General features: G+C 38.5%; 1 protein-coding gene across 1 annotated transcript; it reads left to right on the top strand.

Moving 5' to 3' along the window:
- Positions 1 to 582: 582 nt before the first annotated feature.
- LOC136005426 (receptor-interacting serine/threonine-protein kinase 2-like) lies at positions 583 to 20,403 on the top strand. Its single transcript, XM_065662892.1, has 12 exons — positions 583 to 681; positions 3,117 to 3,282; positions 6,141 to 6,294; positions 6,494 to 6,649; positions 6,791 to 6,939; positions 8,767 to 8,816; positions 9,969 to 10,130; positions 10,857 to 10,942; positions 13,085 to 13,153; positions 13,911 to 14,037; positions 15,038 to 15,190; positions 17,039 to 20,403. Exons 2-12 carry the CDS (start codon positions 3,131 to 3,133, stop codon positions 17,359 to 17,361), a joined length of 1,581 nt encoding a protein of 526 aa, XP_065518964.1. The 5' UTR covers positions 583 to 681; positions 3,117 to 3,130; the 3' UTR covers positions 17,362 to 20,403.
- Positions 20,404 to 20,725: the final 322 nt, after the last annotated feature.

Raw genomic sequence — 20,725 nt, 5'->3', positions numbered from 1 at the left:
TCACCCTGCTGACTGCATTTCTAATGTAGCCCAGGATGCAGTTTTCCCCACTTGTGATGAGAGCACGCTGTTGGCCATGATCAGCTTCCACCATAACCCCTACATCCTTTGCAGCAGGGCTACTCAACAGCCAATTGATACTTACTTCTTTGCAACCTTATGTTACCACCGTGCTTACCTACCCTCTAAACAGAAAACCGGCTCTTTTCTCCTGTTTTAAGATCAACTTGACTTAAAAACTTGTGGTTTTGACTTGATCTACTGCAGAGATAAGCATCAGCAGCACAATCTGCTTGCAGCTCCCCACACATTCGTGTTTGGGCTGTATCCAGTGTGGTGGTTTTCACTGTTACGTAGCTTTCCCTCTTGGCATCCCTCATTGTGGAAAAAGTAGCTATCCAACATATTTTTCTGTAATCTCTCATTCATTCATTCCAGGCAGCTAACAACTCAGCTTATGAAAACCCATCTGCAGTCACGAAAGAGTTACAGTTTGTATGTCCAACCAGGAAATTTTAGATGAGTGCAGGCAGCCAATAAAAGGAGAGATCAACAGCACAGCTGACTCATGGTTAGGAAAGCTTCAGCTGCGTTTGAATACAGTTCAGAGCTGACTCGCACTTGGTATCCCCACCAGTTTCACCCCATCGTTCCATCATTTTTATGCCCATATTTCCAGAGGTAAGTTGATTTTTGCTTCCCATTTCTTTTCCTGAGACATCTGTATATTAACAGAATGTAGAGTTTCTCTTAAGGAAAACATCTTCGCTATGAATTACTTTAAAAAAAATTACCTTTAAAATCAGAAACTTGAAATAAATGGCATTACAGCAGTCTCCCTCCTGCCTCTGCCTGCCCAGCTACGGGAGAATGACAAAGCTGTCTGAGACTTTTAGTGTCTTACTAAAAAATAATACAAAACCGTTCATTGCAAAGGTCACCTAAGAAATACTGTGGTTGTGGTTTGATAGTAAGTTTCTAAAAGGGTCTAGCAGAAAAGGCATTTGGAAGAGCAGGACGACTTGAAAAAAAGGCTTTGGTACCAAACTTTCACTCTGGGGGGCAGAGAGAGACTTTGTTAACTGCAGTTCCATGATAGTCCCATATTCCATGATTACTCCTTCCTACTGGTTTAGGTGGTACCCTGGACAAAAAAAATATTTCTCATTTTAGGGTTAAACTCTTTTGGAGATTATCAGAAAAGTTGAGGTGTGGAAACAGATGTACAAACTTAGACACAGAGACAGTGGTACTCAGTATGTCATGCTTTGTAACAAACAAAGGTTGAAATGGTTTTCATTTTGTTTTTAGAAGATCTCCAGTTAAATCAGGTTTTTCAAATACAAAACAGGAGCTGATGGCTAGCTCTTATTTTTATCTAAGTAGCCACTTAGCAAGAATTCAAAAAAACTGTTATAGCTTTAATTGATACAATTTTAATTAAAAACAGATATTTCAGGAATGGTTTACATCCTATATTCATTGCTTGATCTTCCTTGTACCATATATACTTGGAGCTGAGTAAATTCATTTGGTTATTTAAATGATTATTTATCATAGTATATAATAAAAATGATACATAATTCTGCTCCTGACAGCTATCTGATCATTTCCTTTATATTTAGGATTAGTAGATCTGTGTGGTCTGTCTTTGCAACTTTAAAGGCTCATTTAGAAATTTATCTTCATTCAGGGGAATTTTTTGAAATGTTATGTAACTCTTAACCTATCCATCATCCTTCTACTATATTGGATTTGTTCTTTAAGGAATTCTTTCAGTGAAGCACCTAAGGCAGCTATTGCTTTTAAACCACAATAATCTCACAGAAAGCAAAAAGTTCAGCTGTGCTTTCTTATCAGAATCAAATATTGCTAAAGCTGAACCAGTAAATTAGCTGCTAATTTGTTTATTTTTTTACTTTGATTGTGGCTGGATGCAGAACTGAACCTAGTACCCCTCCGATTGTGAATATGCCTGCATGGCACAGCTGAGATGCTGAGATTAACTGAAAATAAGTTGGTTGTGAACTAGAAACAGTTCAGCCATGAGCACAGGCTAATCTATCTTCAGGTTTTTGTTTCTATTATACCCATGGAGAACAAGCGATGTGCTCAAAGTCAGAAGACTTCCAGGCCCTCCGTATCCCAGGAGCTCTTTTTATAGAGTTCGTCTTTCAGAAGGACGCAGTTCATGCTCAATAGTCCTTACTGGTTACTTCAAATTTTCGGCCCTGTTACTTCAGTTCCATCATTTGTTTCCTTTTCTAGTCCTAGTCTACAGGACCCTGAAAGGGAGTATTCCAGTTCTTCTGACTCACTGACCACTGATCTTGCTGTAATCCTTACCAATGATCTTATCCCAAGTATTTTCTTAATTCGCTTGTTTTCCTCTTTCACCACTGACTTTTGGTTATCTCTTGTCCAATGAAGCTACACAGAAGAAATAAAAAATGTTACTTGTGTAGTGACACAGTGGTGCTTTGCAGAGGTTATCTCTAATCCAACTGTACTGCTATACAATCTATCTGAGACATTCAGATGGCCCTAGAGAGATACTGTACAGAGAGAATATTGGCCCAAATAGTGGCTGCTATAAAGACAAAACTCCATTTAGTAAAATTCCACCAGCTTACAATAGCAGAAAATACACCTTTTACCTTGCTTTTGTGTTCACATGTGATGTTGGAATAAAGATATACAAGAATGATGCACAAGACACTGACATGAGTTACTAAATAACTGCCTTTTTCATGATAAGCAGGGAACCTATATTTGTCCACATGTAACTAAGATGCTAGTTTGTTGCCTACATAATTCAGTATCACTTTAAAGTCACATTTTGTATTACAAATATTTCAAAGTCATCAGATGGAAACAATAATGAGCAATTAATTAGTACCTTGCAACCTCAGATGGCAAGTTATGGTCCAGACACTCCTTTGCAATTAGAGCATTTTTCCTGTCTTTATAAGGAAAGTCTGACACAGATCACCCTGTTGGATTAGGGTGATAGTTATTTGGGAAGTAAGGGGTAGTGCAACTTCACTGTGCTCTGATGGTAGTGACAAAATGCAGTTCTTAAAACTTTTTTCTTTCCTGCCATTTTTTCCCTGAAGCCAGACATCAAGAAATGGCCGAATCATTACCTGTGGTAGCCCAGGAAGATTTGGATAGCTTTACCTTGACCAGGACAGGCTCAGGCTTTGCACTCAAAGCTTTTCATATTTCTTGGAACACTCACATCTCTGTGAAGCTGCTGACCAGCCAGGACACTACAGAGAGGTATGTGTCTTATTTGGCCAACTAACCACAGACGGGCAGCTCAGACCTGCAGTGAGGGCACCAGAATGAAACGTGGATGCCCAGGATCATCAATCCCTAAACACATCTCCATTCCTAGAAATCACAGAATCATAGAAAGGTTTGGTTTGGAAAGGACCTCAAGATCATCTAGTTCCAGCCCCTGCCATGGGCAAGGACACTTCACAATAGACCATGTTGCCCAAGGCTCTGTCCAGCCTGGCCTTGAACACTGCCAGGGATGGAGCATTCACGGCTTCCTTGGGCAATCCATTCCAGTACCTCACCACCCTCACAGTAAAGAACTTCTTCCTTATATATAACCTAAACTTCCCCTGTTCAAGTTTGAACCCATTACCCCTTGTCCTATCGCTACAGTCACTAATGAAGAGTCCCTCTCTGGCATCCTTGTAGACCCCCTTCAAACACTGCAAGGCTGCTATGAGGTCTCCACGCAGCCTTCTCTTCTCCAGGGACTTCAAACAGCCCCAGCTTTCTCAGCCTGTCTTCATATGGGAGATGCTCCAGCCCCTGACCATCCTCGCGGCCTCCTCTGGACTTGCTCCAGTAGCTCCATGTCCTTCTTTTGTTGAGGACACCAGAACTGCACAAAGCACTCCAGGTGGGGTCCCACAACAGCAAGAGTAGAGGGGCAGGATCACCTCCTTCGCTGTGCTGGTCATGCTCCTTTTGATGCAGCCCAGGACACAGTTGGTTTTCTGGCCAAATCCTGACTAGCCAAGAGGCAGTTTTAGTGAGAAGCAAGCTCTGTGGTTTTTTACAAATATTTGTAAACTTAGACCTTAATCCTGAAGTCATTAGTTATCTTTACTACAATAATGTCTACAAACTTTGATCAGTAACACCCAGCATGCTATGGTATTATATATTTCTGGTGGTCCCTGAAGAGATCTCAATTGAAATTAATCTAAACCAGCATGTACAGGTGAGAGTAGAGAAATAGGAGGAAAGAAGGATAATGCTTGGGGTTACAGGGCAGTGAGATGTGCACATGCCCTAATTACGAAAATAAGTGATAGACATCAGTTTACTGACCACAAAATTCTAGTCTGCAGAAAGTTTCCAAGAATAACCATGAGTTACTTTTGAGGAAGCAAGACCAAAACATTTTAGGGAATGGGCTGACCAGACCGTTTAACAAAAAAGGAGTGTCTGATGTGCATCTACAGACTAGTTACTCTTGTTAACCAAGAGCACTGACATTCAGGTGGCTTTTGTTAAAGGCAAAATAAAAATGTGTTCTACTCAAATACATTCTGTTTCATTTTTTTCCACTGTAAAGGCAGGGGAAGAAAAAAATGGTATTTCATATAACTATTTTTAAATTAACAGTTTATATTATCACTAAGACTTCAAAAACCAAATGCTGCCACATTTTGGGAATGCAAATATTAGTGGTTGGTTGTTTGTTTGTTTGTTTTTTGTGGTTGGGGGGAAGATTGATCTTCTTTTTAGACAATAGGTGTCCAGCAATTTTGTAACCTGAACAAAAGTTACTTGCTTGGTAGCTTGTCTGAAGAAAAAAGTTTTCTCCATCCCCTATTCACATTTTCTTTGAATCAAATAAACAAACCCCAATCTAAAATAGTTAAAATCACAGTTAAAATTTCCTTTGCTTTGAACATGCTATCCTGGTGGGGCAGCTTTTCACTCAGACTTGCTCACTTAAACTAAAGCCACTGTTTTGATTTTCTCTCACTTCCTATCATACTGATCTCTAGTTTACACCACGCAGTGTTTAGGAAATCTGGGACAATAAATTGTGTTTCACTCTGGCTGCAAAATATTCAACTGTGTGCGCATGATAAATATTTAGGTTTGTGGAAATAAGTAATAGAACAGGCAGGGCTGTGCAACTTCCAGTGATTAGTTTACAGGCTTGTGAATCAGCACAGTAAGTATGAGAAAATGAGCCTGAAGTCTCAGCGTAAAGGCTGGTTAGAATAATGAGAATGAGCTCCAGGTCTGTGGAAATCAACCGAACTTTTAATTCATTTCAATGAATTTTTAGCTTACAAGCACCACAGAGTAGAGATAATCAGATCTTTAAAATCAAGCATACAATTAACAAAAACTGAACCTGTAGCAGAAGTTTAGTTATTTCCATGAAAGTGCACAATTACATTGATAGTTCGGGGTTTCCTGTGCATGAAGAAGTATCTGTTTGAGGTCTGTAGATAACAAAAACTTTATTAATCTCATGATGAGCAAAGCAAATCTTGGCTCTTCTCTATAAATAAGTTCTGTTTGAATTCAGGTCTACAATCCAGCCACAGCTGAGCTTGAATCAAATGCAAAGTCACTAGAGTGGTACTGCTTACATCAGATCTGAATTTGGCTTCCCTTTTATATCAACCTATGACATGCTACATCATCTATCATTTATAGAACATGGTCCCATTACATAAACATGAAAGATCATAATTTTGTTGTAAATGTGGATCTTGCTGGTAGCAAAAGTATACAGTTTCTTTGGAACAGTAAGGGGAAAAAAAAACCTTGATTTTTCTTAATCTAGCATTTAATTTAATTCAGCTTTCTCCTGCTTTTGCTCTCAGTCCTGGTTTAAATGGTGCTCTGATGTTCATATTAAGCATCCAGAGGTATCTCACGTTATACTAGAAAATTTCACTACACAAGGGACTGCTTTGTTTTCATAGGATTGTTTGGAAGATGATATAATAATGTTTTATTGGTAGAACTTGCGTTCAGCCATACGGTTGTCCCTCATTTCCATATCCTACACTCTCTCATTTGTAGCTGAAATTCCCTTCAGTCTAACCTGCCTCTACCCCTTCTTCTTTCGCCTTCTTTTACAGGGAATGGAAGTTGCTACTTCAGGATATAGCAAGTGTCAAATACTATGAGTCTGAGCATCTCCTGCCTCCTCTTGGGATTTACCAGTATCGTGGACTCATGGGGATAGTGACTGAATGGATGAACAATGGATCCCTCCACTCGCTCATCCATGAGGTACATAAAAGAAGGCATCTCTTATGTGACAAAATTAATGACAAGCTCAGCCAACAGAGATCAGTCAGCATGTAAATTATGGACAGTAGTCATAGCTAATCTGTCTTTAGCTTATGTTTTGTACTTTCATTTATTGTCACATTAATATGTGATTAATAACCATTTCACATGACCAAATCCTGTGTTTTGTGTTACTTAGCACCAACTGTACCCAGAACTTCCATTGCCCTTACTCATAAGGATCCTGTCCGAAGTGGCTGAAGGGCTATATCACCTTCACAGTCTTGGACCTGCTTTCTGCCACTGCAGTCTGAAACCTTCCAATGTGCTTTTGGATACACAGTACAGAGCCAAGGTAGGGGCTCCTATTTTTAGCCTATTCACATCAAATCCAGGGATTGTCCTATTGTTGCATATATTTGTCCCAATAGTCAACATTTAATACCAAAGCTTGAGGTATTCTTACTAAAATTTACTTTTTCTCCTACCTCTCTAGATATCAGATTATGGCCTGATCAGCTGGAGGAAACAACAACTGAGGTCAGACCTGAATAACTGCAATCAGAGAACCTGCCAGGATTTGGTGTACTTCCCTCCTGAAGTCCTTGAAGGAGGCCTTCCTTCCCAGGAAGGTGATATTTACAGGTGAATGACATTTCTAGGTCATACCTAGTCCTTACTATTCTACAATGTTGCTAAAATACTTATTTTCAAAGACACTACAGTAAGAATAATGCAGTAGGATTGTATTTCACATTAGGCCAATTAGAGCGGTGAATTAAATGTGAAATTCCCCATACTTGGTGAGTAATATACCAAGGTTAAGAAGTGTGTACAAAGTTCATCATATAAATATTTATACAATGGACCTAAAAGTTTTAAAAGTGCAACATAGCTGCCAAAACTTTCATATATATTTAGAGACCTACTACCTACTTCACATAGTTTCTAAGCATGAACTATCGTTGGCTTGAGTTTCGGGAAGAACTGTTTACACCTAGATGAGGCCAAAGTAAAAGTAAGACCTTTCTCTCAATAATGTCCAGTTAAGGCCCTGTGGAATCTCTGCTGGAATAACTTACTGAGCCACTCAAGCATTCATTCTTTTTAACAAAGTGATTTATACAAAGAAGGATTAACTACTGCCACACGTCCCTTTTGGATATATTACATGCTCTGTGGTTGCCCCAACAAATGAGACAAGCTCAAACTGCAACTGCTGTTTGTATGGACATACACCTCTACAACCAGCACAGAGAGTCTATGGACCAATATTATAAGTAACTTTTAAGTATGATCACACTGCTGCTGTTAGAACTTTTATGGAAGCAACAAATTTAAACTCCTACTTTGTAGTCACAGAGGTAGACTCTAAGACAAGTCAAATAATGCATGCACTTGAAGACACTTATAAATGATGTGACTAATCTGGTGGTGTTCTTAAACACAAGATTTGTGTGTAGGAAGAGTGGAGCCTTACTTTCAGGTAGCATAATCCAACATGTCATTCACATATAATTTTAGATGTCCAGATGTGACTCAATGCATGCCATAGGTGAATGTCTAGATAGTGGTGCAACAGAGAAAACACGTGTCATAAATGAAGTATTAAGTATATGTAAGTTATGTGTATGTCCATATCACAATAACACTGTCCTAGAGGTTACTTAAGTAACAGCACTTTCAGATTTTATGTGAAAAAAAGGCACAAAAGGGGGTTCTTTTAAACACTGTAATTCAACACTACAGCAAGATACACGAGTAGGCAGATGTGTTTATCCTAGAACTGCTATTTCCCTTTTGATTGCTTTGCTTCTGACTCATCTGTAGCCTGTCTTCTCTCATCCAGCAGCCTCTGTGCTTCTGCCTCTGATTTTGCACATTGGTCTTTTTTTTATGAAAAAAACATATTTTATATCATCTTATTTGTGGGTTGTATATGTAGATCTATGGTATCACTGGAATACTTCAAAGGATGCTAGGAAAGGAAGAAGGTATTTGGAGCCCCATCAAAATTTGCTGAAACAAACAGACACACAGTGGGTTAGAATCAAGTTTTTGGTAGGTTAATTGATGGGTCTGTCAGTACCTGCTGAAAATCCAGCTCTTTCAGCTGCTATTTAACTTACTTCAAACCAAAATTGATAGAGAAATGGAAACAGAAGGTTCAGAAATTCACAAGAACAAATGGAGAGAAGGAGGTAACCTGAAATGTAATTCTAATTAATCCTATGTTAAAAAAAAAAAAAATCTGATTTATTATTTTATAAGAACAGCTCAGTTAAAAACTGAAACTTAATGCAGGAAAAAGGATCTCATCAGATTAGGACAGACTTGGATAGACTTTATCTTGAAAAACTCTCTCTTAAACCAATGAACTTGCTCTTGGCAATGAGAATATAAATGCAGATTGTAAACTAATGGATGCCTTTCACTGTTCTTTTTTTGTTGTTTTGGGTTTTTTTCCCCAAGTTTTGGAATCCTGTGCTGGGAGAGCCTAAGCAGACGGAAACCTTTCGAAGGTATTTCTCTATACTGTTCATGTCAGACTTTGTACTGACCTAGTCTTTTCCAGAATTCCCTCATTGTAGGGAAGTTATGGTAGAAACAGCACTGTCTTTTCAGATGTCCCTTTGTTTTCTTTTATTGTTACAGCACGAAGTTCCATGTTACAGGATGTAAAGATTACAATACCTCAACAAGTCCTCAGTGTTTCCAAAGCAGCTAATCTTTCTGATGGGGAAACGCATAGCTTCTTACCCCAGTCTTACCATAATCTCAGTGCTTGCTGAAGCACTCCGTTACTGAGATGGGTTTTCCACTTACCTTTAGTGAGAAAGAAAAAGGACCATTTTAGTGACAAGCAGCTCCCTAGATGAACAGAATGTTCATTTTTAAAGTTGTCATGGATTTCAATCCTGCCCAAGAAATGCCAGTTCATGCTGAATTCTCTCAAAGTAAGCAGAGAATCTTTCTTAGATGAAAGTGTGGACCCTTTCAGAGAACTTAAGTTTGCCAAGCACTGTGTAATAATTGTCACAGTCTAGGAATGATCCCTGTTTCATGGAGGTGGAGATCAATGAAAGTATTCTTTGCTATGGGCTCCATTCTGCGTGGCAAACTGATGGAAGGACTCCTGTATTTTACAGGCTGAGAAATTAAGAAACACTGCATAGAACAAGAGAATCTTTATGTTCATGCCGCTTGTGGCTGCCATCTTGTGGCTACACGAAGTAGATCTCAATTTTTGTACAATAGGAGCTACGTTGTTGTAATTCAGGTACAAGGCTTTACATAAAACTGTGCTGAGAATATGCCATAATAATTACAAGTAATCCTGACGTATCTGTGCATGTAGTGTTCAATGCATATTTACATGCCTATTTGTGACCTGTTATTTGGACAGTTCCTTATCCTGATACATCCTATTGCAGTAAGTAGTTAAAAGTTATTACTACTATTTATTACTACTACTATTTGTAGTAGTTATTATTACTACAAGGTTATTTACTCTTGTAAATAACATATCTATGTTCAAAAGTGTTAATATATTTTTGCTTATTAAAAAGCAGTCTTTGTTTTAAAATACACAAAAAAAAATTTATACTGAATATAATCTTGAGAGTTCTGAGGTTTTTAGTATTTTTTGCAGTGATGTTTTCTATAAATTGCAGGTCAAACAACCCTCCTGGAAGTTCGGACAGGAATCTGCAGTAATTTACGGCCTGGCATTTCAGAGGAGTTTATACCAAGCAATTTGCCTGAGAGGAATAGACTTTTGTACCTTATCACTCTGTGCTGGCATCAAGAACCAGATTACAGACCACGTACTACTGGTAACATTCAGGATTTGCTTTCTTTGCAAGATCAGTAATGGAGATAGTCTTGCTGGGAACATTGCTCTAGCACTCTAAATGAGGGACAGTGAAGTGGATGTAGTCTTTTAGATCATCAGAGTACTACAGATGTTTTTTCTAACTGAAGCTTCCTACCAGAACTGACTTTTCTCTAAAATTGTGTATAGTATAAAGTTATAATGAGTACAAATAAAGAAAGGGATATTATTAGCAGTATATATTAGTTTAACAAGATCTACCTGTCTTCAGCATTTCTTGATTCCAATGCACAACCACTTCCCTTTTAAGTATGCTATAGTTTACTTTAGAAGATTATGTTTATTATGTTTCAAAGATAGCCAATAAATGTTAAAATTGTGATACTTGAGGACTTTTGAGTAAATCTGTGAAGCTGAAGTGCTGAGGAAGAGATTTGAATATAGCTTTCTTGTGACAGATTTATATTTTCATGTGTAAAACCTTAGCAATTATGTTTACTGCATCTGTATGAACATACAAGAAAATGTGATTTTAATGTGACTGTAACCATTCTGTAAGATCAGGTCAAAAAGGGAATGAAGAGGAGATGTAAGATGGAAGTTGTATTAAACTAATTTCATCTAGTTCATCCAGCTACTCAATATAATAGTAGTTAGTTGCAATCTGCTGATGCCTACATGTTTTCAAATATAATGTGGTATTCGAATTGCTTTATTACCCCTGCAGAATGTGTAGAACTTCTAAATGGAATTTTGACCAGTATAAGTAAGGAGGCAATTTCCACTGCAATCTACAGTCTGATGGATGCAAAGGTTAGTGCAAAATTGAGTTTTGTTATCCTCCAAGGACATTATTTGATTCTTTCTACTGCAATCTTCGTAGTCCAAAACCAGAAAAGGCTTTGTCTTCATTGTTTTATTCGCATGCCAGAGAGCTGGAAAGTGCCCTGTGGCACTTCATTTAGGAGCTGTAGGAAATAGGTATTGTGAGGTTCTCTAGAAACTACATCAATTGCTAGCTGGGATTATAAAAATAATAATCCCAGCACTCTATCAGGCACTCGATCAGGGTAAACTTCTTTCTGGTCACCAGCTATAGTCAGACTGGTAAACTCATGTGAGAACAAATATCAGCCTCGTGTAGAGCAGATTAGGGCTAGAACCAAGGACACTTTCTGTTGTATATACTGGTTAGAAGACATATAGTCCAAAACCTGGACAGTGTTTGCATCTGTTGTAGCAATACTAGTATCAGCACTTTACTGTATGCTTCACTGCTTCTAAACTGACATGCTTAGGCACAAGACACTGTGTGTCCTAGGTTATAAGAGGGTTCCTTGATACCACAGGAATGGTCAGGGAATGGTCAACAACATTGCCATGGGAAATCTGGCACAAACCTCACTGCCACAAATATAGCTATATCACATCTAGGTGACTTAGTCATAGTAGGGAAACTAGTGACGCATGCTTCAGCCCTTGAACAAGTATTATGACTCCATCTGCATTTACACAACCCATACTGTGTTACTGATTTAATCACTGTGGTTATGCACAGCTGTTTATGTTAATGAACCCTGGACTATTTCTACATGTTGCAATCACATTCTGGGACACAGAACAGATGAGCAATGCTTTAACAAGTGGCACAGTTATAGTACAAATCATTTTTGCTACTGTTCCAGTTTATTTAGGCTTTTACTGCCAAATATTCCATAATCTACTGCCCATCTCCCTTGAGCAAACTTTTATTTTTCTATTATTTGATAAATAAGGAAAGAGTGCTATTTATTATTCAAACAACTGAACTGATAATATGTCCAAAATTATTATGAAAATGCTCTTGGGGATTCTTGAAAATGGATTTATTCCTAAGTGTTGAAGTATAGAAATATCATGGTTTAAACCCATCCAGTAACTCAGCACTATACAGCTGCTCACTTACGTCTCACCTTCCCCCCGCCCCCAGGGGGGAATGGGAGGAGAACTGAAAGAACGTAAAACCCATGTGTTGAAATAAGAGAAGTTTAATAACTAAAGTACAATATACTGCTACTAATAATAATAAGGGAAATAACAAGGGGAGAGAACATAAACTGGAAGTGGAAAGGAAAACCACAATAAACCCAAGTGAGGCACAATACAATTGCTCACCACCCACTGTCTGATACCCAGCCGGACCTGAGCAGCAATTAGTCCCTCCTGAGTGACTCCCCCTAGTTTACATGCTGGGCATGATGTGCTGTGGTATGGAATAGCCCTTCGGCTAGTTTATGTCAGGTGTTCTGTCTCTGCTTCCTCCTGGCTTCTTGTGCCCCTCATCACTGTCAGAGTGTGAGAGATTGGAAAGTCCTTGATCAGGGTAAGTGCTACTGAGCAAGAACTAAACCATTAGTGTGTTACCAGCATTGCTCTCAGACTAAAGCTAAAACACAGCACTGCACCAGCTACCAGGAAGAAAGTTAACTCTATCCAAGCTGAAAACAGGACAAGAAACTAGAAAGTAGTTCAACAAATCTGCTGCAGATGCACAAAATGGAAAAAAGTGACAAGTATTGACACATCCTTATTGCAGACAGTTTGGCATACTAAACACAGGATGGCCTTGCTGTTTGGATGCTTACAGGAAAACATGTTACAGCAAGTTCAATCTCTCTCTCTCAGTCTCTCAATATAGGGCTATTTTCTCCTTCCCCTGCATGATTCAAACCAGTGTTTTATAACAAATTTGAAACAGCAGAAACAGTAACAGGATAGAGTTTTGTGCCTGCTTACATGTGTTAAAATGCAAAATTGTTCTATGCAGTTCACCATTACTATATATCTATGTAGCTTAGACCATAATATATATTGTCAGTAAAAATCACTAGTGTCAGTATATTCTTGCTCCTGACAACCGTGAATTGAACAAACCATACGTATACTTACTAAAGTTACTGTGCTATTTTCTTCCAGGAGACAGCACTTAATGCATGCAAAGGTTCAGAAATATACACATTGCAGACAGGAATATGCAATTCAGAGGTAAGTATATTGCATGAGAGTCTTACAAGAGTTCTTCTTGTTTTTCATACCGGCCCTCACAACGTGTAATACAAACAGTGCGGGGGAAAATGTCCCTAACCGTTTTTGTCTCTAATCAGGGTAACACCACCCAGTTAACAAACAAACCCCACTGTTTGCCTTCTTCCAAGCAGCTGACTCTTGGAAAAATAACCTCCTCCACTTAAGAGTTGCTTTGAACCTCTCCTTCTTGAATAGGCCCTCATGAAATTGCAAAAATCTAACCTTTCTTGTAGTGTTTTCAAAATGATGTCTGGAAAAAATCTTAGGCTAAATTCTAGCAATTTCAACCAGTTTTCTTAGAGCAAGGACAACTGCTTTGTCATAACTCCAAAATACAGTTAACTTCCATTTTTAATGCAATTTTGGCACTTGCGGCAGGCCTGCCGATACTGAAAGATGCAGAGAGAGAAATGATGCTCACATGCCTGGGTCAGAGCTAGTTTTAAACAGGTCAAGTTCTAGTGACACAATGGCTGCAAAAGCAATCTAGGAATGCAGTAAACCCTAGGACAGTTAGCCTATGGATCTGTGCTGCCACAGTGACCCAAGGTAACTAGCTAAAGTTAAATTAAGTACATCTCTAGGCTCAACAGCAGCATAACCACACTGCCCTGCAATGTGATACTCCTGCCTTATACTCCATGAAAAAAATGCTTAGAAAAGCTTTTGGAACAAAGCTTCCAAGAATATAATTCTCCATTTTGTTCTTTTTCAGGTCATCTGTCCACAAAAAAAACCCCACTTGACCAGCAAGAAAACTCCTTTCATAGTGCCAAGCTTGTCAACTATTCTACTTGGTAGAGGTGCAAACAATGCAAGAAGAGAAAATATTCTAGAGACAGGTCTGTTGAACACTATCGCACAGAATGCAACAACAATGAATGGTCTATCTTGAAACATATTCAGCTCCAGCTATTCTAAGAATATTATCAACTGTTCCGTATACAAATGTTATTTCCCTTGTAAAACTGTCCCTTCTCATACTACAGCTGTGCTCTCTATTAGTAGTATCTGAAGCATGAGTTTGCTGCAGAAAACCAGAGATGCCATAACATTTTTTGATTAAGTGTATAGATCAAAAAGCCTTTTTTGCTAATTTTCTTTTAGAGCCCTGACCAGTAACATGCAGCTGCCTTTCCCTTGCACATCAAATATTTACAGAACAAGTCCCTTCTGGGAACAAAACTGCCTTGTGCTACAAGCAATAAATGTTTGGGGTTTTTTTCTAATTTGCTAGTAAAAAAAGGAGATATGTTTTAAGAAGACTGTGTTGGATGAGGTGCTTGGAGCAACCTGGTCTAGTGGAAGGTATCCCTGCCTGTGGCAGGGGGTTGGAACTAGGTCCCTTCCAACCCAAACATGTCTATGATTCCTGGTGATTACCATTCCTATATGAATAACTTTGTTTGCCTTTCCAATGTGGATTTGTCCTATCAAAGTGTTTAAATTTATATCAAGAAGAGATATATTTCCTAAAAACTTTTTCAGTACTCCTCATGCCTTTAAACGTAACACAAAAGTTGAGCCACAGGAAACAAATTAACTTACAGCAACATCTGCATTTCCAAGCATGTTAGTTCTGATCAGCAGTCCACCAGACTTACTGACAGAATAGAATGTTCCGTAACTTCAGAAACTAATTCCTACAGGCAGTTTGAAAAAGTCAGATGTGTGTAGCAATATATGAAAAATAGTCTTTGGAAGGGCCCAACGAACAGCTAGTAATAAATAAGTGCTCTCAAGTTAGTCTTCAGTTGCAGTCTCTTACACAGTGGCTGACATGTATCATGCCCTGTTTTTCAATTCAAGGGTCTTATCTTACTCATCTCAAACTTTTTCTAGATCACCCAGGCTCTGACAGTAGAGAATCAAATTCCTTTTGCAAGATTCCCTTATCTGGTTCAACTGCAAGCAAAGAAAGCAGTCAACATAACAGGCCAGCACTGGCTCTGAAGCACAGAGCACAACCTTTACATCTGGAACAAGCAGTTACAGGTAAGACACACTTTCAGCTTGAGGTGGCAATATTCTCCTTGGCCAGATCTTAATGATTAAATTGTTTAAAGTTTGGAGGGCATGGATCTCTCTAAATTCTGTGCACATTTTCAGGTTCTTAGTCTAATAACTCCTCCAAACTTGGTACACGTCTCACAGGTCAATTTGTGTATAGCTGCTCCAATGTTCTCAGAAGCTCAAGCACTGGCCACCAAAGACACTGGCTTGTTTGGGTCATATTCACAGATTCTGAAAAGAGTGCAATAAAAATACGAACAGTATAGCATACAGTGAATGTGAAACACATTAACTGCTTATGTCTGAGATTTATTTATTTAATTAATTTTAATCTGTGTATTTTACACCTCTACAGAAGCAGCTACTGACTACAAAATAGCTGAGCAGGAAAAGAGGGGACCATTCACTTCCTTACTTACATGGTCTCACTTCTTCTACTGAACGAACAGAAAAGTCTGGCTTTTGATTTGTGAAACCTGCCTTTGCCGGTAGCTTTGTGAGCTTTTTTGCTAACTTCTGGCAAGATGGCTCACAATGTTCCTCACATCTAGCTGGCTGTTCTTCTTCACTTAAACTTACTTCCAGAATTAACGTAATTTCTGGATAAATCAACAGACTAGTTCATGCAGTAGAAGTTCATCACAGGTCTCTACTGGCAACAGACAGTTATTAATTTTCTCTTGGTGTATGGTATTTATTGTACACTAAACCCACTAATGTTAGTAATAAGTATCCTAATCGGTTTGTGAAGAGACAGAACAGAAAGCTCTTGGCTGCTTTGAGGTATTTACTTCCGTTACTAGTTTGGCTTTGACATATATTCAAGTTTCCAGTTTCACGCTACATGTTTCGAACAGTCCTGCTATGCTGAGTAACCTATTGTCGTGGTTTAAACCCAACCACAAACCTCGTCCACTCACTCCCCCCCCCTTCTTGCCCTCCCCCTGCTCCTGGAGGGACGGAGAGGAGAATCGAAAAGAATGCAACTCCCACGGGTTGAGATAAGAACAGTTTAGTAACTAAGGTATAACACAAATTACCGCTGCTACCACCAATAATAATAGTGCTAAAGGAAATAACAAGAGGAAAGAATACAACACCTCAACACCAGCTGACCAATAACTCGCCCCCACTCCCCCCAGCCGAGCACCGACCAATACCTCGTCCAACCCTGTCGACCCAACCCTTCCAGGTCCCTCCAAGTTACATCCTGGGCATGACGTGCTGTGGTATGGAATACCTCTTTGGTCAGTTTGGGTCAGGTGTCCTGTCTCTTCTTCCTCCCAGCCTCCCCTCCTCCCTGGCAGAGCATGAGGCTCACAAAGTCCTTGGCCAGACCAAACATTCGAGCAGCAACTGAAAACATCCACGTTATCAGCACTGTTCCCAGGCCAAAAGATCAAAACACAGCACTGTACTAGCTCCTAAGAAGGAGAAAACTGACTGCTGCTGCTCAAACCAGGACACCTATTAGCTATTCTTCCACTTTCTAGAGGACAGAATTTTCTCATCTATGTCAAGACAAACTATTTTGCATAATGTTTCATACAGGTGTTAGATGGATAGCGCAAGACCTGAAAATCTCCTCCCCTTACAAATCTGAATACTTAATAACCTTTAGAAACATTTATCTTCTGTAATCAGATCTTCTTGAGTTTCAAACAAAAAATGAAAACACATTGGACTAGTTTTGAACAAAGAATGCCAATAAACTACCTTCTCCTTTCCTCTGCAGAGTTTATATTTCTGGTGTTGATGCTATCACTTGCTAACAACTTCAGGAAGAAAACAGAACTTAGCTTATCTCATTTTGTTTCCTTTTCACTCAAGATCCTTGCCGCAAAGGAAACTGCTGTCAAATACTAGCCTGCCAGAGACAGACCATACTGAACAGCATGACAGAAGGACGCCTCAACCACATCCTTGATGTCCTTCGCTCACAGCAAATGTTGTCCCGAATGGATTATGAAACAATTACCTCTTACCCCACAGTGACTGGCCGTGCTCGGGCATTGCTGGACATTTGCCTTTGCCTCGGAGAGAGAGCAGCCCAGGTGGTAGTGACTGTACTTTCAGTGACCAAATGCAGCCCAATAGGACAACACAGCCATTCCCCAGACTATCCTGCTAAGGGGAACAGGTTGATGTTGTGACAGGGTTTTTTTCCCAATTTATTGTATGTATCAGAGCACTGGTAATTTGTAATGGCTATGATTCATGTTAATTCTTCATAACCCATTGATTGAAGTCACTCCATTCTACAGAAGACGTTAATGTAATGTGAAATACCAAACTGCTTAAAGCTTATGGTATTGTGCTTGTACTCAAACTAGTTCATTAGCTAAGATTTGTATTGTCATTGCCTTTGTTCTGCAGTTATCCTGATACCACAAAATAATATGGAATAAATTATACCAACTAAGAGTAAAGGTAGAAGAATGAAACTGTTCTTTAGTATTCATTGGGAAAAAAGAAGACTCAAATGTGAAGAATGTCTTGAGTTGCAGTAGGGAAATAGAAAACATACAAACTCCATAACATAAAAAACTCCAGAAACAGCAAAGGGAATAATAAAAAGAAGTCACTTCAGAACTGACCATACAAAGTTATCAGTGAAACTCTCTCTTGCAGTTACTCAGAAAACTAGAATTAATAGATGTTAAAAATTATAAGTCATATTTAAATCCTATGAAGCTACTTAGATGTATTAAAGGAACAGTAAGTGGAGTAGGCAGATGGTTATTTTTCTGACTTTAATTATATTTTTCTTCTTGATGCTGGTTGCAGCTATCTTTTGCTGACTTGTAAAAAGATGACTGTCTCTTGCCCTTTTTCCTATCTGCAAGTGCTCAAAAAGATTTAAAGGCCATTATGAAGACCACCTCCTTTCGCACACCCGGAGCAACTAGCAATATTCATGGAACTTTATGTTACCTGAACAAGAGCTGTTGAGTTGACAAAATTAATATAAACAACAGTGATTTGTCTTTTTCCTCAGCCTGATCAGTTCATTTATTAAAAATACAAATGTTTAAACTGATTTAAGGCATAAATTAATGTATTTTTGCTGGGAGTTACATGAGTATTTATAACTGCCTTGTAACTCAACCACAATTAATTTCACTAAAATCTATCTGTGGAATCATATGCCTGTAATTAAGTCAGCTATCGGGAAGACAGAATGGAGAAAACCTGAATTAAAGACCGTGGATATTATTTCAACCCTCTAGTATTTCTGTAAATTCTAAAAAGAAAAGTCAGCACTCCTACATTTTTGCTTCCCTGCAGATCATGACTGGTTATCTCTTAAATTCAATTAAAACCTTTTCCATCTTTACTAAAATATCAATCTTTGTAACACAAGATTTCTGTCAATCCCTTAAATGTTTTCTAAGAGAGACATTAAAACACATGATCTTTTTTATTTAGAAAAATTCGTTAAAACTATTTAAGATTCTTTATTACCCTGAAACTTCTCCTGTCCCCTATGCCTATTTTTACAACAGGATTTTCTCTGTGTTACTATATTTCCCTTCCTCTTTTTCATGAAACCACAGGAACATAAAGAAGAACTTACGACATACAATGTTGAAATGCAAACAAAATCATAGACAAAACCCGGAACATTACTTGTGCTGAACTGGTATGACCCCACATAGAAACTTGATTGTTTTTCTGATAGACTGCATGTCTCAGACAAGCTTTCCTAAAGCCTGTATGAGACAAAAAGATTTACAGCCAAAGAAATATTTCAACACAGGGAAGCTTTCTGCAAAACAAGCCAATACTCTTTCCTCCTCCCTTCTGCTCCAACTCCTGCAGAGCTGGTTCAAATACAGCCTGGCATCTCTGGCTAACACCTGTTCTCTCCACTGAAACCAATTGTATGCTTGTATGCAAAGTTGCATATTTATTTGTTTTACAGAAATGTCTCAAGTACAGAATTAATGAAATATTCAACAGAAGAGAGATTTGGATGCTGGTTTATATCATCATGTCTTTCAAACCCCAAATTGTGTAGTCTTTAATTTCATTTTCTAGATGAGACAAATAATAGGATTTGAATACCTCAGCTGTTGCATTTTAATGTATTTTTTAGGAATGTTTTCTGCTATTCCGTTATTAGTGTATCAATATGTCAATTTAATTCATTCTTAGAATCACAGAATCATTTAGATTGGAAGGAAACCTTTGAGATCATTGAACACCTGCCAAGTCCACCATATTCTTAGCTGAGCTGAGACATTTTTTTTTTTTAATCCAATGACAACTCTCAGTTTCTCTCCCTAGACTAGCTCCCAGCAATGAAAGTTGTCATTTCTCAGTCAGTGTTCTTTATGTTGATCTTCATCAGCAAGAGAAGGTGCATACACTGTGGCCAGGCCTCTCCTGCTTATAATAGGGCCAAATAACTGTACCAATTACTGTGTGTAGTGAGAACTGCAGAGGTACAGGTTTGCTATGGCTTTGATGCTTCAAGGTACATGCCTGGGCATGTAGAGAGGATTTTTCTTGTCTGTTTTTACAGCTGACTATTTAATCACAGACCTTTTTTCCTGGACAAATGAAGCCCTTTTAAAGAATAAAATAAAATAGAATTATCAGAATTTCACAGGTGTAATTTTACTGTACAGTATATATTGGATTTAATTCCAAGAGCCTGTAATGCAGCTATTTTCTGATTGTTTCAGTACAACCCCTGAATGTTTTTTGTTTCAATGACAAAACATTATGGGCAACTACAGTGTATGTTATTCCAGCACAGAATAATACAAAAGAACTTCTCCAGTGATAATACACTTTCGTAATAAAATTTGTTCTTTGTAATAAGGACAAATAGAGTTGTTCATGTGACACTGAGTAACCCATGTGATTGACCGATGTAAGTGTGAGGTGAGGACACTTACAGGACTCAACCATAAAGTCTGTTGCATGAGACAACACTGATGACCCATCTTAACAATTAACCTAGCCATCTCCTATAGCTTCAAAATAACCTGAGTCTTTCCATACCAGTGACACAGGGGTAAAAATACCTCCCTGACCTCCACAAGCAGTAATGTGATACCCATAACCATGAGGTTTAGTTTTCTTTATCATATTGCCTGAGCTCTGGCATAGAAGCCCAAGTGCTTGCTCTCACTTCAATTAGTCTTTGAGATTCATGTAAAAAATAAAGACAGCAATATCACCAATGTTGTGTAAGTGATCATGTCTTATTAAATCAATGTTACAGGTATCCAAAATGCCCTTAGCTTGTGGGATTTATCCTAAGAAAAAACAGTACTGAAAAAAACAGTCACAAACTTCAACAAAAGTAACTACTTTCTTCTGGAACTAAAACATAGCTGTAAGTACCCACAGCACTGCTTTGAGTGTTTTGAAAGGTTTGATTTATAGCACTTCATGGTATGTGACTGGAAGCTGAAAAGGCTTTTCATAGTTGTGGGGATCTTGCATAACTTGGGAAACTCCTGGATCCTAATTAGTCCACCATGATTTGCTCTGTGGGACACT

Source organism: Lathamus discolor, chromosome Z (assembly GCF_037157495.1).
Source record: "Lathamus discolor isolate bLatDis1 chromosome Z, bLatDis1.hap1, whole genome shotgun sequence".
Taxonomy (NCBI): domain Eukaryota; kingdom Metazoa; phylum Chordata; class Aves; order Psittaciformes; family Psittacidae; genus Lathamus; species Lathamus discolor.
The sequence above is the reverse complement of the archived record's forward strand: the minus strand, read 5'-3'. Positions and strand labels throughout refer to the sequence as shown.

Excerpts from the sequence above, each read along its gene's own strand:
- LOC136005426 (XM_065662892.1), top strand. The coding sequence starts at position 3,131 with ATGGCCGAATCATTACCTGTGGTAGCCCAGGAAGATTTGGATAGCTTT. Across the intron at positions 10,943-13,084 it reads ACAGTCTGATGGATGCAAAG|GAGACAGCACTTAATGCATG; the intron begins GTTAGTGCAAAA and ends ATTTTCTTCCAG. Across the intron at positions 15,191-17,038 it reads TCTGGAACAAGCAGTTACAG|ATCCTTGCCGCAAAGGAAAC; the intron begins GTAAGACACACT and ends TTTTCACTCAAG.